This window comes from Ziziphus jujuba, chromosome 1 (assembly GCF_031755915.1).
Source record: "Ziziphus jujuba cultivar Dongzao chromosome 1, ASM3175591v1".
Lineage (NCBI taxonomy): Eukaryota > Viridiplantae > Streptophyta > Magnoliopsida > Rosales > Rhamnaceae > Ziziphus > Ziziphus jujuba.
The window spans coordinates 46,403,207-46,422,094 of NC_083379.1; the positions used below are offsets into that span (position 1 = coordinate 46,403,207).

At 35.9% G+C, this 18,888-nt stretch overlaps 2 protein-coding genes across 7 annotated transcripts; both read right to left on the minus strand.

The window, feature by feature from the left end:
* Positions 1 to 6,510: 6,510 nt before the first annotated feature.
* On the minus strand, positions 6,511 to 9,828 carry LOC132799359 (uncharacterized). Of its 6 annotated transcripts, none has more exons than XR_009635358.1 (6): positions 9,284 to 9,828; positions 8,964 to 9,136; positions 8,664 to 8,845; positions 8,294 to 8,578; positions 7,647 to 8,176; positions 6,511 to 7,554 (listed from the first exon to the last, which is right to left on the minus strand). XR_009635358.1 is itself a non-coding variant. In XM_060813739.1 (6 exons), the coding sequence occupies exons 5-6, from the start codon at positions 7,527 to 7,529 to the stop codon at positions 6,723 to 6,725; spliced, it is 696 nt and encodes a 231-aa protein (XP_060669722.1). In that variant the 5' UTR covers positions 7,530 to 7,554; positions 7,647 to 8,176; positions 8,294 to 8,578; positions 8,664 to 8,845; positions 8,964 to 9,828; the 3' UTR covers positions 6,511 to 6,722. The 6 variants fall into 6 exon arrangements, 2 of the variants coding, with proteins under 2 accessions (XP_060669722.1, XP_060669724.1); XR_009635362.1 differs by having other exon boundaries at positions 8,964 to 9,149; XR_009635359.1 differs by having other exon boundaries at positions 7,647 to 7,718; positions 8,118 to 8,176; positions 8,964 to 9,828.
* A 6,830-nt stretch (positions 9,829 to 16,658) lies between these two features.
* LOC132800571 (putative UPF0481 protein At3g02645) lies at positions 16,659 to 17,963 on the minus strand. Its single transcript, XM_060814575.1, has one exon. It carries the CDS (start codon positions 17,961 to 17,963, stop codon positions 16,659 to 16,661), a length of 1,305 nt encoding a protein of 434 aa, XP_060670558.1.
* Between the last annotated feature and the right edge of the window lie 925 nt (positions 17,964 to 18,888).

Sequence of the window (18,888 nt, forward strand, 5' to 3'; positions counted from 1 at the left end):
AATTGAAAAAATCAATTAATTTTTTTAATTTACGAACAAAATATGGAAAAATAGATCAATTAATTAATTAATGAGATAATTTGATAATCAATTTATAAATTGAATTAATATGAAATAAATTGTAGATTAAGGATATAATATGAAACATTTAAAATTTAAAAATGCAATTAATCCTAAAATGATTTGTTGAAACTTGTCAGTGACTTTTCAATATCTGAAGATGGAAGCATTCGCTGGTCTGGTCAGACTTCAAGTTGGAAATTAGTTACCACGATCTTAATTCTCCAGAATTAGTGAATGTAAAGCATATAAATGTTTCTCAGTATCATCCTGTAATCAACGTATATAAAATTGACAATAAGAAAACTTAAAACAAAACCTCCTGATCAGAACCCAACTAGCTGGCTAAAATAAAACAACCAATCTAGAAAAAAGGAAACAAACCTGATAAAAAATTTATACAGCTAGCTTAATTAATGTCTTCTGTTAAAAAAAGAAAAAGACAAAAAAAGAAGGTAGTAAATCATAAATATTGCAAATTCACCATCTTTTCATGAGTCTTTCAGATCGACCATCCAAAACAACTCTTGGAAATGTTAGAGTTAGTGACCCGAATTCTTGTTGACCCGATCCGAAAAGCTCGCGGTGCGACCCATTTGGTGAAACTAATTTTGGAGAAAAATTTGGGGCTCTGTGGTGGAAGCGGAGGTCTCGCCACGTAAATTGTGTGTTTGTTCTTCGTTTTCTTTGTTTCCGTTGCTATTTGTTTTTCTCCCAATTCCGTAACAAGTGGTATCAGAGACGCGTCGATCTATTTGGGAATTTTTTTTTTTCTTTCGATCATGGCAACAAAGTTCGACATTGAGAAATTTGAGCGCAACATGAGTTTCTCCATGTGGCAAGTCAAGATGAAGGCGATTTTGACACAGAACGGTTTACACAAGGCGTTGGTTGGCAAGGAGCAGATGCCGTCTTCGTGGGATGCCGAAAAGAAAGCCGAGGTTGATGAGCGTGCCCTATCCACCATTCAGCTATGCTTGTCCAATGAAGTTTTGAGGGAGGTCCTTGATCAGAAGACAACAAAGGACTTATGGGACAAGTTGGAATCTTTGTACATCACAAAGAATCTCACAACGAAACTGATTGCGAAGCATCGTCTATACACCCTTTCTATGGTTGAAGGTACATCTATTAAAACACACATAGATGACTTTTCTACTATTTTGTTGGATCTGGCGAACATGGACATTAAATATGATGATGAAGACCAGGCCCTAATGCTACTGCGTTCCTTACCTCCATCGTATAAAAATTTTAGGGAGACTTTGATTTACAGTAATAAAACCCTAAAATTGGAGGACGTGAAAGCTTCTTTATATTCTAAGGAGTTGTTTGATAAGGAGTTGACCAGTAGTTCGGATAACAATAATTATGGGAGTTCCGGAGGAGAGGGTTTGATTGTTAGAGGTAGAACATCATCTAGAGATCAAAATAACAATGGTGGTAGTCGGCCAAGATCGAAGTCAAGGTTCAGAAACCTTATTTGTCACTACTGTAAGAAAAAGGGGCACATCAAAACTGAATGTCGTAAGCTTCATAATAAAAATAATGAAAAGAGTAAGGAACATGCCAAAGCCAGTGTCGCACATGAGGAAATTGAAGATGGAGATGTTTATTCAGTGACTGAGGATAGTTCGGGCAAGCAGGGATGGATTTTGGATTCAGCCTGTTCGTTTCACATCTGTCTCCATAGGGATTGGTTCTCTTCTTATGTTCCGGTGGATAAAGGTGTTGTGCTGATGGGAGATGATCATCCTTGCTGTGTCATCGGCATTGGAACTGTAAGGGTGAAGATGCATGATGGAATTATCAGACACTATCTGAGGTACGTCACGTTCCAGATATGTCTAAAAATTTAATTTCTTTATCTGCTTTGGACAAGTCTGGTTGTTCTTTTTCTGGTGGAGGTGGAGTTTTGAGGGTTCTGAAGGGTGCTTTGGTGGTGATGAAAGCTAGCCTGGTTGGTACATTATACAGGCTACAGGGTTCTGTGGTAATGGGGTCGGCTGCTGTTTCAGTGTCCATGTCAGATTCGGATATTACTCGTTTGTGGCATATGAGATTGGGCCATATGAGTGAGAAATGTTTGGCGATGTTGAGCAAACTGAGTTTGCTTGGTGATCGGAGTATCTCGAAGTTGGAGTTTTGTGAACATTGTGTGTTTGGGAAGCAGAAGAGAGTTAGCTTCAGTACTGGAATTCACAAAACCAAAGGTACTCTAGACTACATTCATTCAGATCTTTGGGGACCCGCACGTACTGCTTCTAAGGGTGGTGGCAGATATATGTTGACCTTCATTGATGATTTCTCCAGGAAGGTCTGGGTATATTTTTTGAAGCACAAGAATGACGTATTTGCTATCTTCAAGCAATGGAAAGCTTTGGTAGAGAAGCAGACGGAAAGAAGGGTGAAGCGCCTTCGTACAGATAATGGATTGGAGTTCTGTGATGGTGTTTTCAATGAGTTTTGTAGAAACGAAGGGATTGTTAGACATCTCACAGTTAGAGGAACTCCGCAGCAAAATGGTGTGGCTGAGCGGATGAATAGAACTCTTATGGAGAAAGTCCGATGCATGCTGTCGAATTCTGGGTTAGCACAGGAATTTTGGGCAGAAGCAGCTGCTACAGCTTGCTACTTAGTGAATCGTTCTCCATCGGCAGCAATCGATTGCAAGACTCCTGAAGAGGTATGGTCTGGAAAACCTGCTAATTATTTAGATTTAAAGGTGTTTGGATGCCCTGCCTATGTTCATGTTAATGATGGTAAGCTTGAGCCTAGATCGAAGAAGGGCATATTTCTTGGTTACCCGCAGGGTGTAAAAGGATACAGAGTTTGGCTTCCTGATCCAAAGTCATCTAAGGTTGTGATTAGCAGGGATGTTGTGTTTGATGAGATGGCAATGCTGCATCCGAAAAAGGAGCTCGTTGTTTCAGATAGTATGCCAAAGCAGGTGGAGTTTAGGGTGGAGGAAGTAAGTACTTCACAGAATGGTTCAGTTTCAAGCCCATTTGAGACACCCACTCATGTGGAAGAAGAGAGAATTGAGGAGGTGCAGGAGCATTCGATTGCCAAGGATAGACCTCGCAGGGAGATCAAGAAGCCCTCTAGTTTAGCTGACTATGTCACTTTTGCTTGTGTTGCAGCACATGAGATCGAGAGTCCCAGTGATCCTTGCAACTATTATGAAGCCATTTCATGTGAGGATTCTGCAAAGTGGTTAATTGCTATGTAGGAAGAGGTGGAGTCGCTTCATAAGAACCACACTTGGGAGTTGGCATTACCTCCAGAGGGTAAGAAGATTGTGGGATGCAAGTGGGTCTACAAAAAGAAAGAAGGCATTCCTGGTGTTGAAGATGCGAGGTATAAAGCACGTCTAGTAGCGAAGGGGTATTCACAGGTACAGGGAGTTGATTTTAATGATATATTTTCCCCTGTCATTAAACATACTTCTATTCGTGCTTTGTTAGCGCTAGTTGCTATGCATGATTTAGAGTTGGAGCAACTAGATGTGAAGACCGCTTTCTTGCATGGTGAGCTTGAGGAGACAATTTATATGCAGCAACCCGAAGGTTTCGAGGTTGAAGGAAAAGAGGATCATGTGTGTTTGTTGAAAAGGTCCTTGTATGGTTTGAAGCAATCCCCTCGTCAGTGGTACAAGCGGTTTGATGGGTTTATGGTTAGCCATGGCTATTCTAGAAGCCAATATGATAGCTGTGTGTATTTTAGGAAGTTGGAAGATGGCTCATTTATCTATTTGTTGCTTTATGTTGATGATATGCTGATAGTGGCCAAGAAGAAATCCGATATCAACAGATTGAAAGCAGAATTGAGTGGTGAATTTGAGATGAAAGATTTGGGAGCGGCAAAGAAGATTCTTGGTATGGAGATTGAGAGAGATAGATCTGCAGGTAAACTTTTCTTGACTCAAAGATCTTTTGTTGAGAAAGTTCTGGAGCGTTTTGGAATGAAGAACGCTAAACCTGTAAGTACTCCATTAGCTACTCATTTTAGATTGTCTGCTGATATGTCACCACAGTCGGATAGAGATATTGAGTATATGTCACATATTCCTTATTCTAGTGCTGTTGGTAGTTTGATGTATGCTATGGTGTGTACCCGTCCTGACATTGCACATGCTGTTAGTGTTGTGAGCCGGTATATGGCAAATCCTGGCAAACAACACTGGCAAGCTGTCAAGTGGATTCTAAGGTACTTGAGAGGCACTACTAACACTTGTTTAGAGTTTGGTGGAAGTAAGGAGGGTGTAAATGGATATGTTGATGCAGATTTTGCTGGGGACCTTGATAGAAGGAGGTCCACTACTGGTTATGTATTTACTCTTGGAGATACTTCTATCAGTTGGAAGTCTGTTTTGCAAGCAACAGTTGCACTATCAACTACAGAAGCTGAATATATGGCTATAGCTGAAGCGGTGAAAGAAGCTATTTGGTTAAGGGCGTTGATAGGTGAGTTGAGCTCTGAGCAGGAGAGTACGGTCATCAATTGTGATAGTCAGAGTGCTATCTATCTCACTAAGGATCAGATGTTTCACGAGAGGACAAAACATATAGATGTTCGGTATCATTTTGTACGTGATGTTATTGCTCGTGGAGATATTGTTGTCAGCAAGGTGAGTACTCATGATAATCCTGCTGACATGATGACCAAGGCACTTCCAGTAGCCAAGTTTGAGCATTGCTTGGACTTGGTTGGTGTTTGTTGTTGAGCTTTGCCTTTAGGGGCTTTTGTGGAAGAGGATGGAAACTTTTATCGAAGATTGGAGTTTTGTATGTCTTTTCATTCCTTGACATACGTGTCAAGGTGGAGATTGTTAGAGTTAGTGACCCGAATTCTTGTTGACCCGACCCGAAAAGCTCGCGGTGCGACCCATTTGGTGAAACTAATTTTGGAGAAACATTTGGGGCTTTGTATATTTTTGTTCGGCCGTAATTGGGGTTTTTAGGGTATCTCAAAATTTGGCTCACCTTTGTATCAATCTTTCGATATTGGATTTGCTTCTCCCTGCCCGTGGTTTTTCCCGTCAAGGGTTTCCACGTAAATTGTGTGTTTGTTCTTCGTTTTCTTTGTTTCCGTTGCTATTTGTTTTTCTCCCAATTTCGTAACAGGAAAAATAAATAATTTTCACCATTTTCAACCATAACCTCTTAATTAATTAATTAGTTCCTGACTAAAACGAAAGCAAATTCAAAACTTAACCATCTGTTATATAAATGTATGCACGAATTCGATACACAAAAAAATTCTCATTAGAGGGAGCTGATCAAGAAACTACAACCCCGCGATCACCATTGTTGTTATTGTTATTATTCATCAAACAAAACCTGGTGGGTCTGGGCTGGAAACTCCTCCTCCTCTGGAGATCATGGCTGGAGGGCTTGATGATCTGCATAAGAAAAGCCTTTAAGAGGTTGATTTTTGAGGTAGCCATCATCATCATCACCGTCTTTGATTGTGGCTTAGCAGAGTTGACCACCACCGTTGATCTGGCTGCTAAAGCTCTGCGTTGGGCACGATGCAGGCTACATCTGAATGAACCGGGATGGTTGGTCGGAGAGCATAGACATGTACGAGAAGATGAAGATGGAGTTTTGGCTGCCATTGCTTTTCATAACAATGCATGTGCTCCTTTCTTTCTCTCTTTCTCACTGTTTGCGTTTCTAAGTGGGATTACTTTGATGTTAAGCCAAAATACATCAAGCAAATCTATACGGAGGGTATATAATATTACCAAATACTCACTTGCCTTTGGATAACTTAATGCTACTTCTTTAGTACTTTGTTGTCTTTTTGGACCCGTGCGCTGGCTAAATGCCACCTGGTCCTTTTTTTTTTTTTCCTTGATCATGTATTAAAATATTACCTTTTTTATTATTATTTTCTTTTGAATTTTGGAAATTAATCATATATTTTAGGCTCTCTTTTATGATAAATGTCTCAAGTATGTATTAGTTTATTTGTATATGGATGTGATGGAGGTGGAGGAGTAGTACTACTTTCGGTTTGTCGGTTTTGATTGGAGCGTAGTATATTTTGTCAAATTTTTGCTAGCTAGCTTTTTATTAACCGATTGATCTTATCTGACGGTTCAAATCAACTTATCAAACAAACATGTAGTACAATTGTTTGACACCTGTAAGCTGGTGTTTTTGGGCTTTGCAATTGTATTTTCTGACCGAATGCTGACACCTGACCAACCTACAAAACCAGACACTAACAAACTGCCCAGAAGCCCAGCAGCATTGGCGACGTTTTGAGAGCACATAGTATAAAAATGATAAAAATGTTTTCTGCTTTTCAAAGTCTCTGTTTTGAGCACCTAGATTTACAAAATTTTGTTGGCCGTACGTTGATTTTGACATTTTAATGTGTTCTCCCTCTCTCAGTTTCAGTTTCCCAATGAACAAACAATGTATAGATAGGGGAAATCATTAATTTTTATGGTATGGTTCAATCATTATATTAATTAAATATGTAAATAAAAAATGCTGTGGACCAACCAGCTGATTCTGTTGTCAACCTATGATAACAGTTGCAGCTCCTTTTAGATCTATCTTCTCCAACTAGTAACATAGTCTATTATAAGAATACTAAATTTATATAATACTCACACAGAATTTATATCTATACATGACCTTCAAAACTCACTCCATGTTCCTGACTCCTACTGGAGGATCTTGAGCAGACTCGGAGATTGTAGATGCATATTGTCCATTATAACTTTGTTTTCGCTTCTGTGCTGAATGGTGAACCCAGAAGGTGGAAGAAATCATGAGTGCAGCAGAAGCCATAGCCAACCACACAACAATCCTTCTGCTATGGTGTGTAAGCCCTGGACAATCATTTTTACTGATTTCTTTCAGTGTTTGTCTAACAAAACTGCATTCTTCTAACTCAACCAGGAAGGGTCCATAATGATACAATGCATAGCTCACATTTACAGTCGATATCAATTGATCATAGTAAACTGGGGTTAGACGCCCCACTGTGATGCATATATTAGTTGCTGAAACCTGGCACACATACTTCCTCCATTCCTGCAAAACAACAAAACACAGCCAAAACAAATATGCCTGGAATTTTAGAATTGGGGAATTTCACCAACACAGATTAACATATAATAGAGTCTTGTTTTTTTATTTTTTTACTTCTGTTGAATTGGTAAATTCCACTTCACCATGAGCACAGTTCCTGTGGGTGTTGTTGGGATGAAATCGATTACACAGGACAGGCACCCAAGGACCAGACTGATTGTAGTAAATAGGGCCTGCATTTGGTGGAACATTGTTGAGGTTGGCCACATTGTTTATAAACTGGTTAACGATTCCGACCAATTGGAAGGTTGTCTCTTTGGTTTTGTTGAGTGTTTCTTGAGCTGTTGAATTGTCTACACAGGGGAGGATATCATCGAAAGCTGTATGAGCCACTGGGTTCTGAACCCATTCATCCATTGCAACACAAGTATCGGCTGCTACACTGCATTAGTGCATTAATATGTAACTTAAACAACAAGTTTTAAAAATTCGCTAACAAACACAAATAATGTTGAAAAATGTGCTAAAACTTACTTATGAAGTACTAGAAATATGCCACTTAAAATAAAAGTGACTGTTACAAGTATCCACCCTATGATCACCAATCTGCATTATTTGTGTAAATTATGGCATTAGCAATCTTTATAGTAATAATAATAAAAAAAAAAGCAGCAAAGAGTAAAGAGTATTGGAGAAGCGAAAACAAAAGGTATAGTAACAGCGGATAAGATATGGAATTGAGTAAGCCTTAATCACTCGCGTACACAAGACATTTCATGCCGAAAAAAATAGTAAGGACAAATAAATTTGTTTGGTCATCATTTACTGAAAATTTACTTACAGTTTCAAAAGCACAGAATTGTTCATATATATATATATATATGTATGTATGTATGTAAAATTTTTTTATTTTATTTTTATTTTGAAATTAGAAAACAACTTGCAAAAGAACAATGTGAGTGGAACTGAAAAATTGGTGCAATTTATAGGGTCAAAAGAATTAACCAGAACCAAAAAAAGCCAAGAGAAGCATTATAGCTGCAAGTACGATGAGAATCACTCTTCTGCATGGGGGAAAAAAAAAAAAAATATCAAGAAACTCATGCTAAGAAAAAGGAAAAATAAAAGAAAAACAACGACCTTTTTTTTTTTTTTTTTTTCCTTTTAATTTTCAAACTCACACAGAATCTATGACCTCTTGTATATTATTAGAATTGTCCTCTGTTTCATGCTCCAGATTGTTAGCAGAAGCATTAACCTTCTTCTCAACTCTGTCAATTTCTTTCAATGTATTAGGAGGAAAAAAAGTCCAACCAACTGCGACATGCTTAGCTGCTTCAAGATTTTCAGATACATCCCTCAGATTCTCCACAATGAAGTCTGCTTGCTTCTCAACAAAATCTAGTGTGCCTCTTGTGACTCTGTTAAAATTACCTTGTCCAATATATAGAGCCAGGCATCCAGTGCTGAAAACCATGGAGTTTCAATCAATAAAAGAGGCACAGAGCCAATTTTTTGGACATGGGAAACAGGTGATATTTGGTGACCTACACTGCATCAATGGTGAATAGTTGGATGAAGACGAGGGAAACCCAATACGCAACTCGAGAATAGCCGTAATCATGGTTTTGGAATCAGCAATGGCAAAGGAAAATGGAGAAGAAGCACAGCACAAATCCCAGAAACCATATAGCAGCCCTGATGAACAGAGGAGCAGCAGTAAATCCTACAGACTGCATGATTCAAATATAATAGGCCCAGTGAGTGAATGAAGCTAAAAAAGTTCTCAACCAAGATTAAAATGTGAAAAATACTTGATAGAAATCATGAAATTGAGGTTTTAAAACTCACAAAGAAATAGTGTTCTTCGCTGATATTCCATCCTCCTCTGTAATAGTTAAAACCATCAAGAGGGTCTCTTCTGTGTGTTCTCTTCGCAGCTAATATCAGAGATGGGCTTTGTACAAGTTCAGCATTCGTTGCCTCAAGGACATGCCTTTTCGTGATCGTACCCCAGGAAACCACTTTGCAATCATTCTCATCAGTCCCATCGATATATAAAAGAATCATTTTAACAAGCAAATTTAACATAGAGCATTCAAGTAAGATAAACTTGTGCCTTTAAAATGACAGTTTCAAGTGAAGAAGGATAAGGAATAAGGATATCATACCATGATGCTCAGAAGCTCCATCATCAGAGAGGGAAAAGGAAGCTGATAAAGTGAAAACCAAAGTTGGTAGAAGGAATGGAAGCAATTTGAAACAGAGCATGATATTCTGTTGTGGCTTTGTTTCCTTTTACAATGTGTACATCTGTGTCTAGCTGTTTGTGCAAACAAGGCTTGAGAAAATAAAGAGGCAAAGTTGGAAGGAGAAGAAGAGAATAGAATTAGATAAAGACTAAAGACGATTGTATTCTGATATTGGCCGTGTGTTCTTGTTGGGTTTGATAAAATTAAGGTTTTCTGTAGATGTTTCCAAAGATATAGGGTATGCATATCTATTTCCAGCCGCTACACTATTCCAGTTTCTGTCTGGTGTAGTAAAAAGGCTTTTGATCCACTCTATCCAGTCTTAAGTCTAGGTGATGGATTTACTTCATAAAGTCTCATTTTAATTTTCTCTCTCTGAAATCTGAATAGATTAATAGAAATTAAATTAAAATTTTGGTTGGTGTATGTAGAAGCACCATTTTAGTTGTTTGTACTCTTCACGAAACGGCCCAATCAGGTTTTTTTTTTTTTTTTTTTTTTTTTTTTTATGTCTTCGGTCCAATAAGTCTAGTTAGCTATTTAATCTTCTTATTTGCTCACAACCATTTGTATATTTATTCACCAAATATCTATATCTATATATATATATATATATATATAATATAATGTACTCTTTTAATCTTTTTGATACCCTAGAAATTCAACAGACCATGGAAAATGGTCAAAAATATCCATCTCCCACCTCATAGAACTCTAATTGAATCCGTTTCTGACGTAGTGTTCTGAAACTTCTATTCTTGTTCTAATAGACAAGGCATCACTTTTGATCATATTTGTCCTACTTTATTCTTGTTTCTCTCTAAGTAGTCAGTAGTCTTTTAAAGCAGAATAATAGCAATTACAATTCCACAAGTCTCTTCTTCTTCTTCGGAGTTCTATAGTTTACAAATTTATTTTAGAATGGAACATGGTGATTGATAAATACTGCTCTAGGAATCAGCCTTGCCTCATTTTTATGTTTTACAGATTTTATTTTTTATCAAACATAGATCTCATAAGTTAGTGGAATATCTTCTCCGGAACGAGATCTTCAGCCTTATCTTTCATTTTTCTTCTGGCTTTGCCATATATACATATATACAGTCCGTCTATGGTGTGGACAGTTCTCATGCGGACCACAGTATTGGTGATGGTTTTTCATAGTATTGGTGACGATTTTCTAAAAAATCATCGTTAATATTATGAAAAACCGTCACTAATACTGTGGTCCTCATGCGGATCGTCCTCACTATAGAATTTTTGTACACACATATATATATATATATATATAAATATATGATACTAATTGATGTCAAAGTTATCAAAAACTGATTAAATTATATCAATAGTGTGCCATCTTGTACTATAAAAAGATCAGTTCATTCCTACTTGGGTGGTTGAAAGGTACAATCTCATCTGGAATTTCTCGAGGTGACATTTTCTTAAAAAAAAAATATTCTACCTTGAAGCTCAGGAATGCTATTTAGAGTAGATACGCAACAAAATCTCATAATCATGTTCTTCATTATCGAAAACTTGTCCAAAACACTAGGAAAGGGAATACGGGATGGAAGCACATATCCTAAAAATGAAGGATTTGGTTAATAATCTTGCAGCAGCAGGGGATGATGTATCTGAAACTGATTTGATCTCCTATATATTTGGAGGACTGGAACCAGATTATGAGCCTATAGCAAACATCTTAGGCATAAAACCTGAGCAATTTACAATTGAAGAAGCGCAGAATCATTTAATTGATTATGAAACAAAACTTGCTCAATTACATACATTGGTGACTATTAATTTGGGAAATAGCTCGTCTGCAAATTTTGTTTCTGAGAAGTATCTTCATAGTCGTCAAACCGATGTTTTCAATCATAATATGAGCTATATTGTTAAAAGTTGAAACCATGGTGGTATGACTGGAACTGGTAATGGTGGAGCACAGTTTTTTGGATCTAATTCTGTGATGATTTCAAACAATATGTGTGCTAATATGTCTTCTCTTGATGAGAGACTCGAACAGGGCTTTGTTGACCGAAAATTACTAATGTCAGAGGATTTAACACAGGAAGAAACTACTATAATGGTTCAAATAGGCAAGAATATAACAGGTAAAGTGGTGATCAATATAGACGAGATTATAGAAAATCTTCATTCAGAGGAAGAGGAAGAGGCTTTGGAAATCAATGTCAACTTGGAGGCAGATTTGGACGTACGGCATCTGCATGTTTTTACAACAAGGATATCAGCCTGGTAATGCAGTTTCTGGTCAGACTGGGAATCAATTCTCAATTCTCAGGAGGTACACCTATCATTGATGATCAAATGGCTAATATGACTTATTTTCCAAACAATTCTGGTTATTTTAATATTCATGCACCAGGTTTTGGTTTCACTGCACAGTCTACTCCTCAAATGTACTTTCCAACTCTATTGGACAAACAATTTATAATCTAATTGCTGGAATTGCAACTGTGCCTATATAATCTCATTCTGCAGGATTTGGTCAATGCGGGAATCTTGGATTTAATTAAGTCAGATCTGTTGCAGAACCTTCTTGTCATAATCAATTTGGAAAACTACAAGCTAACACCAAACACTTCTTCAATTTCCTTGAATTGATAAAGAAGTCCTTGTTGATAAGGCAGGCTTTGTAGTCTTTTAAAACAGAATGATAGCAATTTTACAATTCCACAAATCTCTTCTCCTGGGTTCTGTAGTTTACAAATTTATATTTAGAATGGAATATGAAATTGGTAGATACTGCTTTAGGAATCAGCCTAGCCTTATTTTCATGGTTTTCCAATTTTATTTTATTTTTATCAAACATAGATCTTATAGGTTGGTAGAATATCTTTTCTGAACCAAGATGTCCAGCCTTACGTTTGATTGTTCTTTTGCCTTTGCCATATAAATGATATTAATTAATATAAAAATAATCGAAAACTGATTAAATTATGTCAATAGTGTGCCAGCTCTGAGGATCAGACCACTAAAAATTTCATGACGGAGCCCAATCACACGATAAAGCTAGCTAGACACCCGTCAAAAACAACATGTCCTATAGAAAGAAGAAAGAAAGTAAAGAAGATGCTGTAATTGCTGTTGCAATTGCTTCATTTGCTGCTGCCATTGAAGAAGCTGTTGCTTCTTCTGCATTACCTGCATCTGTAGCTGTTGATATTGTTGTTTGAGCTGCTGTAACTGCAACCTTTGCTGTTCCTTTTGTTGTTTCAGACCCTGGTGTTGAAGCGTTCAGGAAGTTGATTGGAGGGTATTCATGTTTGGTTGAAGCACATTAACTCCATTCTGTGAATATTTGCCTGCTGAGGAGCACTCACAGGATTTTGTTGCATAGATCCTAAGGCAACCTGATCCATTGAGTTTAGTGAATTTCCTTGTCTTAAATCCAGATTGGAATTTGACTGCAGTGAATTCTTCATATTTTTCTGTGTTGATGGAACCTCGGATGAAGAAGACGCAGAATTCTGTTGTAAGCTTGAGATGCAATTCTGCTTCATTGTTGCAACAGAACTGAGTACATTTGTTGATGACAACTGAGGGTTCAATTGGATTTCATAAGATTTCTTATATTTTTTTTGGTCAATATTTGGTTTTCATGAGATTGAACTGGGTTCATTTGAGATTGTGGCTGCTGCATGGATTGCATATGAGGTGGTGGTAGCTGTCCTTGCTGCAATGAAGAAACAGGTTTCCTTCACCTATTTAAACTGATGAAATTTACTATTTGCTTCTCATACAAAGGCAATTTTTCCTTGTGACCTAATGCAATGTTACTTCTGCTAAGCTGTAAGAACGCCGTAGTTCAGTCCAACATAGCCTTAAATAATTCCATCTTCTCAAGATGTTCTGTTTTTGGTTGTTGAAGAGAATCATGCTGGCAAACAAAGAATTTAAAACATGATTAAGCAAAAAATAATATTGGGTCAATATAAGAATCCATAATATATATATATATATATATATGTATATAACTTTTAATCATATTTATTAGTAGCAGTCATGGGAAAGGGCTTTTACACAGAAAGTATACCAACCCTCCAAAGAAATTCGAAAGCAGATCCAGTCCTCAGAACAAGCAAAAGTCGAGAGATTAATCACATAATGAAATATGTAAATAGATAACGTACCTGCAGCAATTTAACAGCAATTTTCTGGGACATGTCATTCATATCAGCAAAATACATGTCCTTCATGCTCTTCATCTGCAAATAAATGTCGTCAGTAAGAATGAGCTCATCAATCTCTAACTTTTACACATGCCAAGAATTATAAAAGAAACTTGAGAGGCATAAACATGTTTGTATATGCCTCTCAATTTCACGTAAATTTTGGGGTAAATTTATTTAGAGAGTTTCTTTTTCACTTAAAAAGAATTCATATTCTCTACTTTTTGCTTAAAAACCACCAATTTCCTACAAAGTGTGTGCTTTATTCACTACATTTATATCGTAATGATTTATTATACTTGAATTCTTGTTCCATTATCTATGATCGTTCCTGACAAAGCCCAAAGACAAGCCCTTCCCAAGCCCCATAAATCTTGCCTTTTATGTAAAATCAGTCTAAAGGTTAAGTCATGGTGTCTTAACTTTTAATATACTTCTTCTTTCCAGTCACCATCATTTGCATGTCCTGTCTGGGCCGCTGAATCTAGAGAAGCTACGAAGATGCAAAAGTATGAAATGATGCAATTGAGTCATATGATATTTTATCATGGAGGTAATAACTAAAAAGATCTTAACTGGCAGATCACAAATTTTGAACAGTGGAATGAATTCAGTGTACAGAACAATCAAAATAAAGAAAAGAACTATGCTGCAAGTGATTAATATAGGTAGAAAATGATTTGTAGATAGTGGAACAATAAGCAACAGTATTTCACAAGAACATGAAGCAACAAAATGATAAAACTTCGCTACAAAACTATAAATATAACCAGTTGAAGCATGGTCAAGAATGGACCATTTACTTCTCCCACATCCAAATGGAAAATAGAGAACTTAAAATCTCCAGAAGTTGGGAGTCATGTCTAAAGAGTCCTTTTGACCATGCAACATTGCATATCTAACACAAGTCTAACTCAAACTAATATAACATTGTTGAACATAAGTTTTTGACAATTTTAATAGTTTGTATTAAAAGGTTCACTTGTAATATCTTAGTATAAAAAATAATAGACTTAAATATCCTTATCAAAATTTATCATATAAGCTTATCAATGATGCCGGTGACAAATAATTATGAATATCTCCAATAGTACTATCTATTTTATAGAGCATATATTGAACACAAACAGATGTTGTACCGCCCATTATATTGAACAAAATATTTCAGATAAAGTTCGGATAAATTTTGAAACAAAATATGCATAAAAACAGAGGCTCTATAAATTGAGGATAAAAGTATACCTTTTGCGGCTTTTTTTGCGCCTAATCTTGCAAGAAACACACACATTATTTTTTAATATCTATCTTCTCCTACTGGTAACATATTCTAAATTATGTAGTTTAATTATAATGTTAAATTATTCTTAAAAAAATTATACTGTTAATTTTTTTTGGTTAATATAATGTTGAGTTGTTAAATATTAGACTTACTAAAGTATAATATGAAAACTTTTGATCTAATAACCAAGGCATTACTTTTGATCATATATGTCTTAATTTGCTTCTTCTATCTTTCTTAGTAGTCACCGGTCTTTTATTAAAATAAAATAACAGTAATTTTACAATAAAAAATACTATTTGTTACTATCGATGAAAGATTATCAGTGGGATCTACATGCTATATGACATTTTTAATGAAAATCATAAAAAATCCACTTTTAGAGTTTTAGAATTAAAAATAATAAAATTAAATATCTCAATTAAAGTTTGTTTTATAAATTAGTGGTCATCATCAATATTAGCGAATAGCAAGATCTTTTATAATTCTGCAAGCTTTTCTTCTTAGTACTATTATATTATAATGGAATCAACCTTGCCTTATTTTTATGTTTTTCCAATTTTATTTTTATAAGTTAGTTGAATTTATTGTATGGATCAAGATGTGCGTTATCTTTCATTGTTCTTTTGGTGCCTTTGCCATGTATACATATATTAATTTATACATAAAAATAAAAATAAAAATAGAAAGTTATCAAAAGCAAATACATTACCATTAAAAACAGAATAATAGCAATTTTACGATTCCACAAGCCTTTCTTCTCAGTAGTACTATAGTTTACGAATTTATATTATAATGGAATAAGGCCGCAATTGGTAAACATTGCTCTAGGAATCAGCCATGACTTATTTAATTTTTAAACGTTAGTAGAATATATTGTGTGGATCAAGATGCTCAGCGCTATCTTTCATTGGTATTCTGGTGCCTTTGCCATTTATATGTATACATATATATATATATATATATATATATATATATATTATAAAAAAAGAAATTATCGAAAGCTGATTAATTATTAAATAGTGTACCAGTTTTTTTTCTTTGGTGAAATATTAAATGGTGTACCAGTTCTGAGTATAAAAATAGCCAACAAAATATTCATGAAAGAGAGCATATCTAATAAAAAGAAAGAAAGAAATAAATGATGCGACAATGATGGCTGCTGTGATTATTGTGAGTATCGTGATTGCTGCTTATGAAGTTGTTGCTGCCATGGAGATTCGATTGTTGCAGCATGTGTACCGAGTGCTGATTGGTTTGCATGCTTACCAAGATGTTCAGCCTTATCTTTCATTGTGCTTCCGGTTTTGCCCTATTTATTATATCAATTTATAAAAAAAAAAAAAAAAATTATATATATATATATATGTATAATTATATATATCAAAAGCTCATTAATTATGTCAATGGTGTGCCGGTTATGACCATAGAAAAAGCGTAGGACCAGACCACCAAAACTTACATGATAGAACCCAATTACATGATAATTAAAGCTTGGTAGATACATACAAACACCTGTTGAATACTGCAAATCTGAAAAATAATATAAAAGAAAAGAAGAAGGGCAATAGATTCAAACAATACAAAAGCTTCTCTGCTTAGATTCTAGTTTAATTATACAAATCGAACATCCCATTATGTGTAGACGTGGAGCCATTAACAATATTAATTAATACAAGCTTTGCAATCATTACCATATCTCATTCTCTGAAAAATGAAGAAACAATAAAATACCAACACAATACACAAATAGTGACGAATACATGCTAGACCAAGGGGATTCTGAGAAAAATCTCATAAAGAAAGTGTTAGACCAAGGGGATTATTGAGTGGGACTGATATGAAATATTCGACTGCAGCCATAAACTGAACAAAATGCTTCCAATCCCGTCAATAGCAATAGAAGAACTGCAGCCAACAAAGTGAGAAGCTGCCATGAACCAAAAACATATAACTTCATGATTGTTCCAAATTTCACCTTCCACCTTCCATTGTGATACTTGTTCACACCTTCAATCACCTTATCTAAGAACGGCGCTTTTGTCAATCTTATGGACTTACTCATCCCATTCCATAGGTTTGCCACTTTTTTGTCGCTCTTCAAATGATTCCAAATGATACCCTTTTCTCTCAGCAACTTCACATCCTCCTCAGTGTCAATAATTCCATTCATTAACTCTGTATAGCGAATGAAAACCAATGGCCCTGTTGCATTTGATGCTTCATATGCTACTAAATTTCTCAGAATAACCTTAGTATTCAAATCTAAACTAATGGTAGGGAGGTAAAATGTAACTGTTTTAGCATCGAAACTAACGGATGAGGATGAAATGCAGCAATTTGTAGCCACAAATTGGACACCAGATTTCGAGAGCTCAGTCACAGAAGGAATTGTAATCTCCCCCACCAATGGAGGTCTGCTAATGATGTTGTTGGAGCTGGAATTCTCATCTTCTAGCTTGATTTCTTCTTTGTCTCGGATAGAGGAAAAGATCTCAACAGGTTGCTTCAAGATTTTGAATCCAGGAAGGGTGGACAGGATTGTCCAAGGCAATTTTATTATCACTGTCAAAGGTTTAGATACAAGTGCCTTTTTTATGAGACGAATTGGCCGTACGTTTAACTTTGAAAGCAATTTCCATACCTCACGAAGGAGCTGTTTCACGTATTTCGAATCATCTAATGAAGACTTTTCCTCTCCAGTTGTAGCTTCACTTTGATCTTCATCAACTTCGATAATTTGATCAGATGGTTCCTCCACGTTGTGTGTGATCATTTTATACAAAAAGTCCAGCAAGTGGGCACACCCTGTGACTGAAAGCTTTGGCATGTCTTCAACCATCTTGAATGGTGAAAGTTCTTTGCAGAATCCCATCAGCATCGAAAACAAAATATCATCGGCAGCCTCTAAGGACGAGAATTGGAATTCCAACACTTTCCTCAGAACAAAGAGTGGAATTTGATTCTCAAGCATCACCATGTGCCTAAGGATTGCATTGTGTGCTGATTTCCTCCCAGCATGATCAACCAAGTGTGACATCCTTGAGGAAAGTCTTGATATGGACTTTCCTTCTTTGATGGCATAAACTTGAAGGAATTCAAGCAAGAATGATGCATCGATGGCCATCCAATTTTTCGATCCTCTTAGTAACCCTCTTCAACTTTTCAAATGGTGAATGATACCTAAAGTATAAAATAATATATAAATTAATTAAGTGAAAAAAAGAAAAGACAAGATTTGTTTTTTTTTTTTTTGCAATGCGAGAGTTGTACAATAACTTCCTTAGCAACCATAGGCAATGGCTAGCCTGTGATTATTTGTGATGGAAAGTGCATAAGTTTAAATATAAACAAGAAGTAGGGAAGAGGAATGAAAGCTTTAGGCTCTATTTTCTTGGAGAGAAATGAGAGATAAAGCAAAAATCCAGATAATGATCCAGAATAAAGGATCTTAGATTTTTCTTGCATCATTAAACTTTTATGCATCATTACATCATTACATTTTATGTAGATGATGAAAGCTCTTGCGGCATTGGATGATGACATGTTGTATTTGACAGGATCCGTCTCGAGAATCCTCCTAGGACCTCCCGGGTGGTCCTACCTAGTAAAGTTCCACTGGATAATTCTTAGAGAATATCCGATAGGACCTCATCTTAAAACGTGGACAACAAACGCAAGTGATAACAATAATACCTCAATATATATATAAAATAAATCTACAACAGCGCAAAGTCCACAACCGGCCTACTGTACTACAGGGCATAACTATACACATAAGTACCATGGTCTCTACTAGGTCTCATATTTAAAATCAGAGCATTCTAAGAGTGGCAACGAAGTCTAGGAGTACAAATAAGTAATAAGTAAGTCCATGAGATAATAAAAGATAAATACAGTTGCTGTCGTGGAAGGAACAAAGCGATAAGCTGTGCACGAGATAGACTGCTATTAGCTGCCTGGGCTTAGGGGAACGAATTTAAAACAATAAAACGTGAGATAAAGAAATCTCAGTAAGTGGCATAGTATAATAGAAAAACAATAATTCATTT

Excerpts from the sequence above, each read along its gene's own strand:
- LOC132799359 (XM_060813739.1), bottom strand. The coding sequence starts at position 7,529 with ATGGATGAATGGGTTCAGAACCCAGTGGCTCATACAGCTTTCGATGAT. Across the intron at positions 7,116-7,226 it reads AATTTACCAATTCAACAGAA|GAATGGAGGAAGTATGTGTG; the intron begins GTAAAAAAATAA and ends GTTGTTTTGCAG.
- LOC132800571 (XM_060814575.1), bottom strand. The coding sequence starts at position 17,963 with ATGGCCATCGATGCATCATTCTTGCTTGAATTCCTTCAAGTTTATGCC.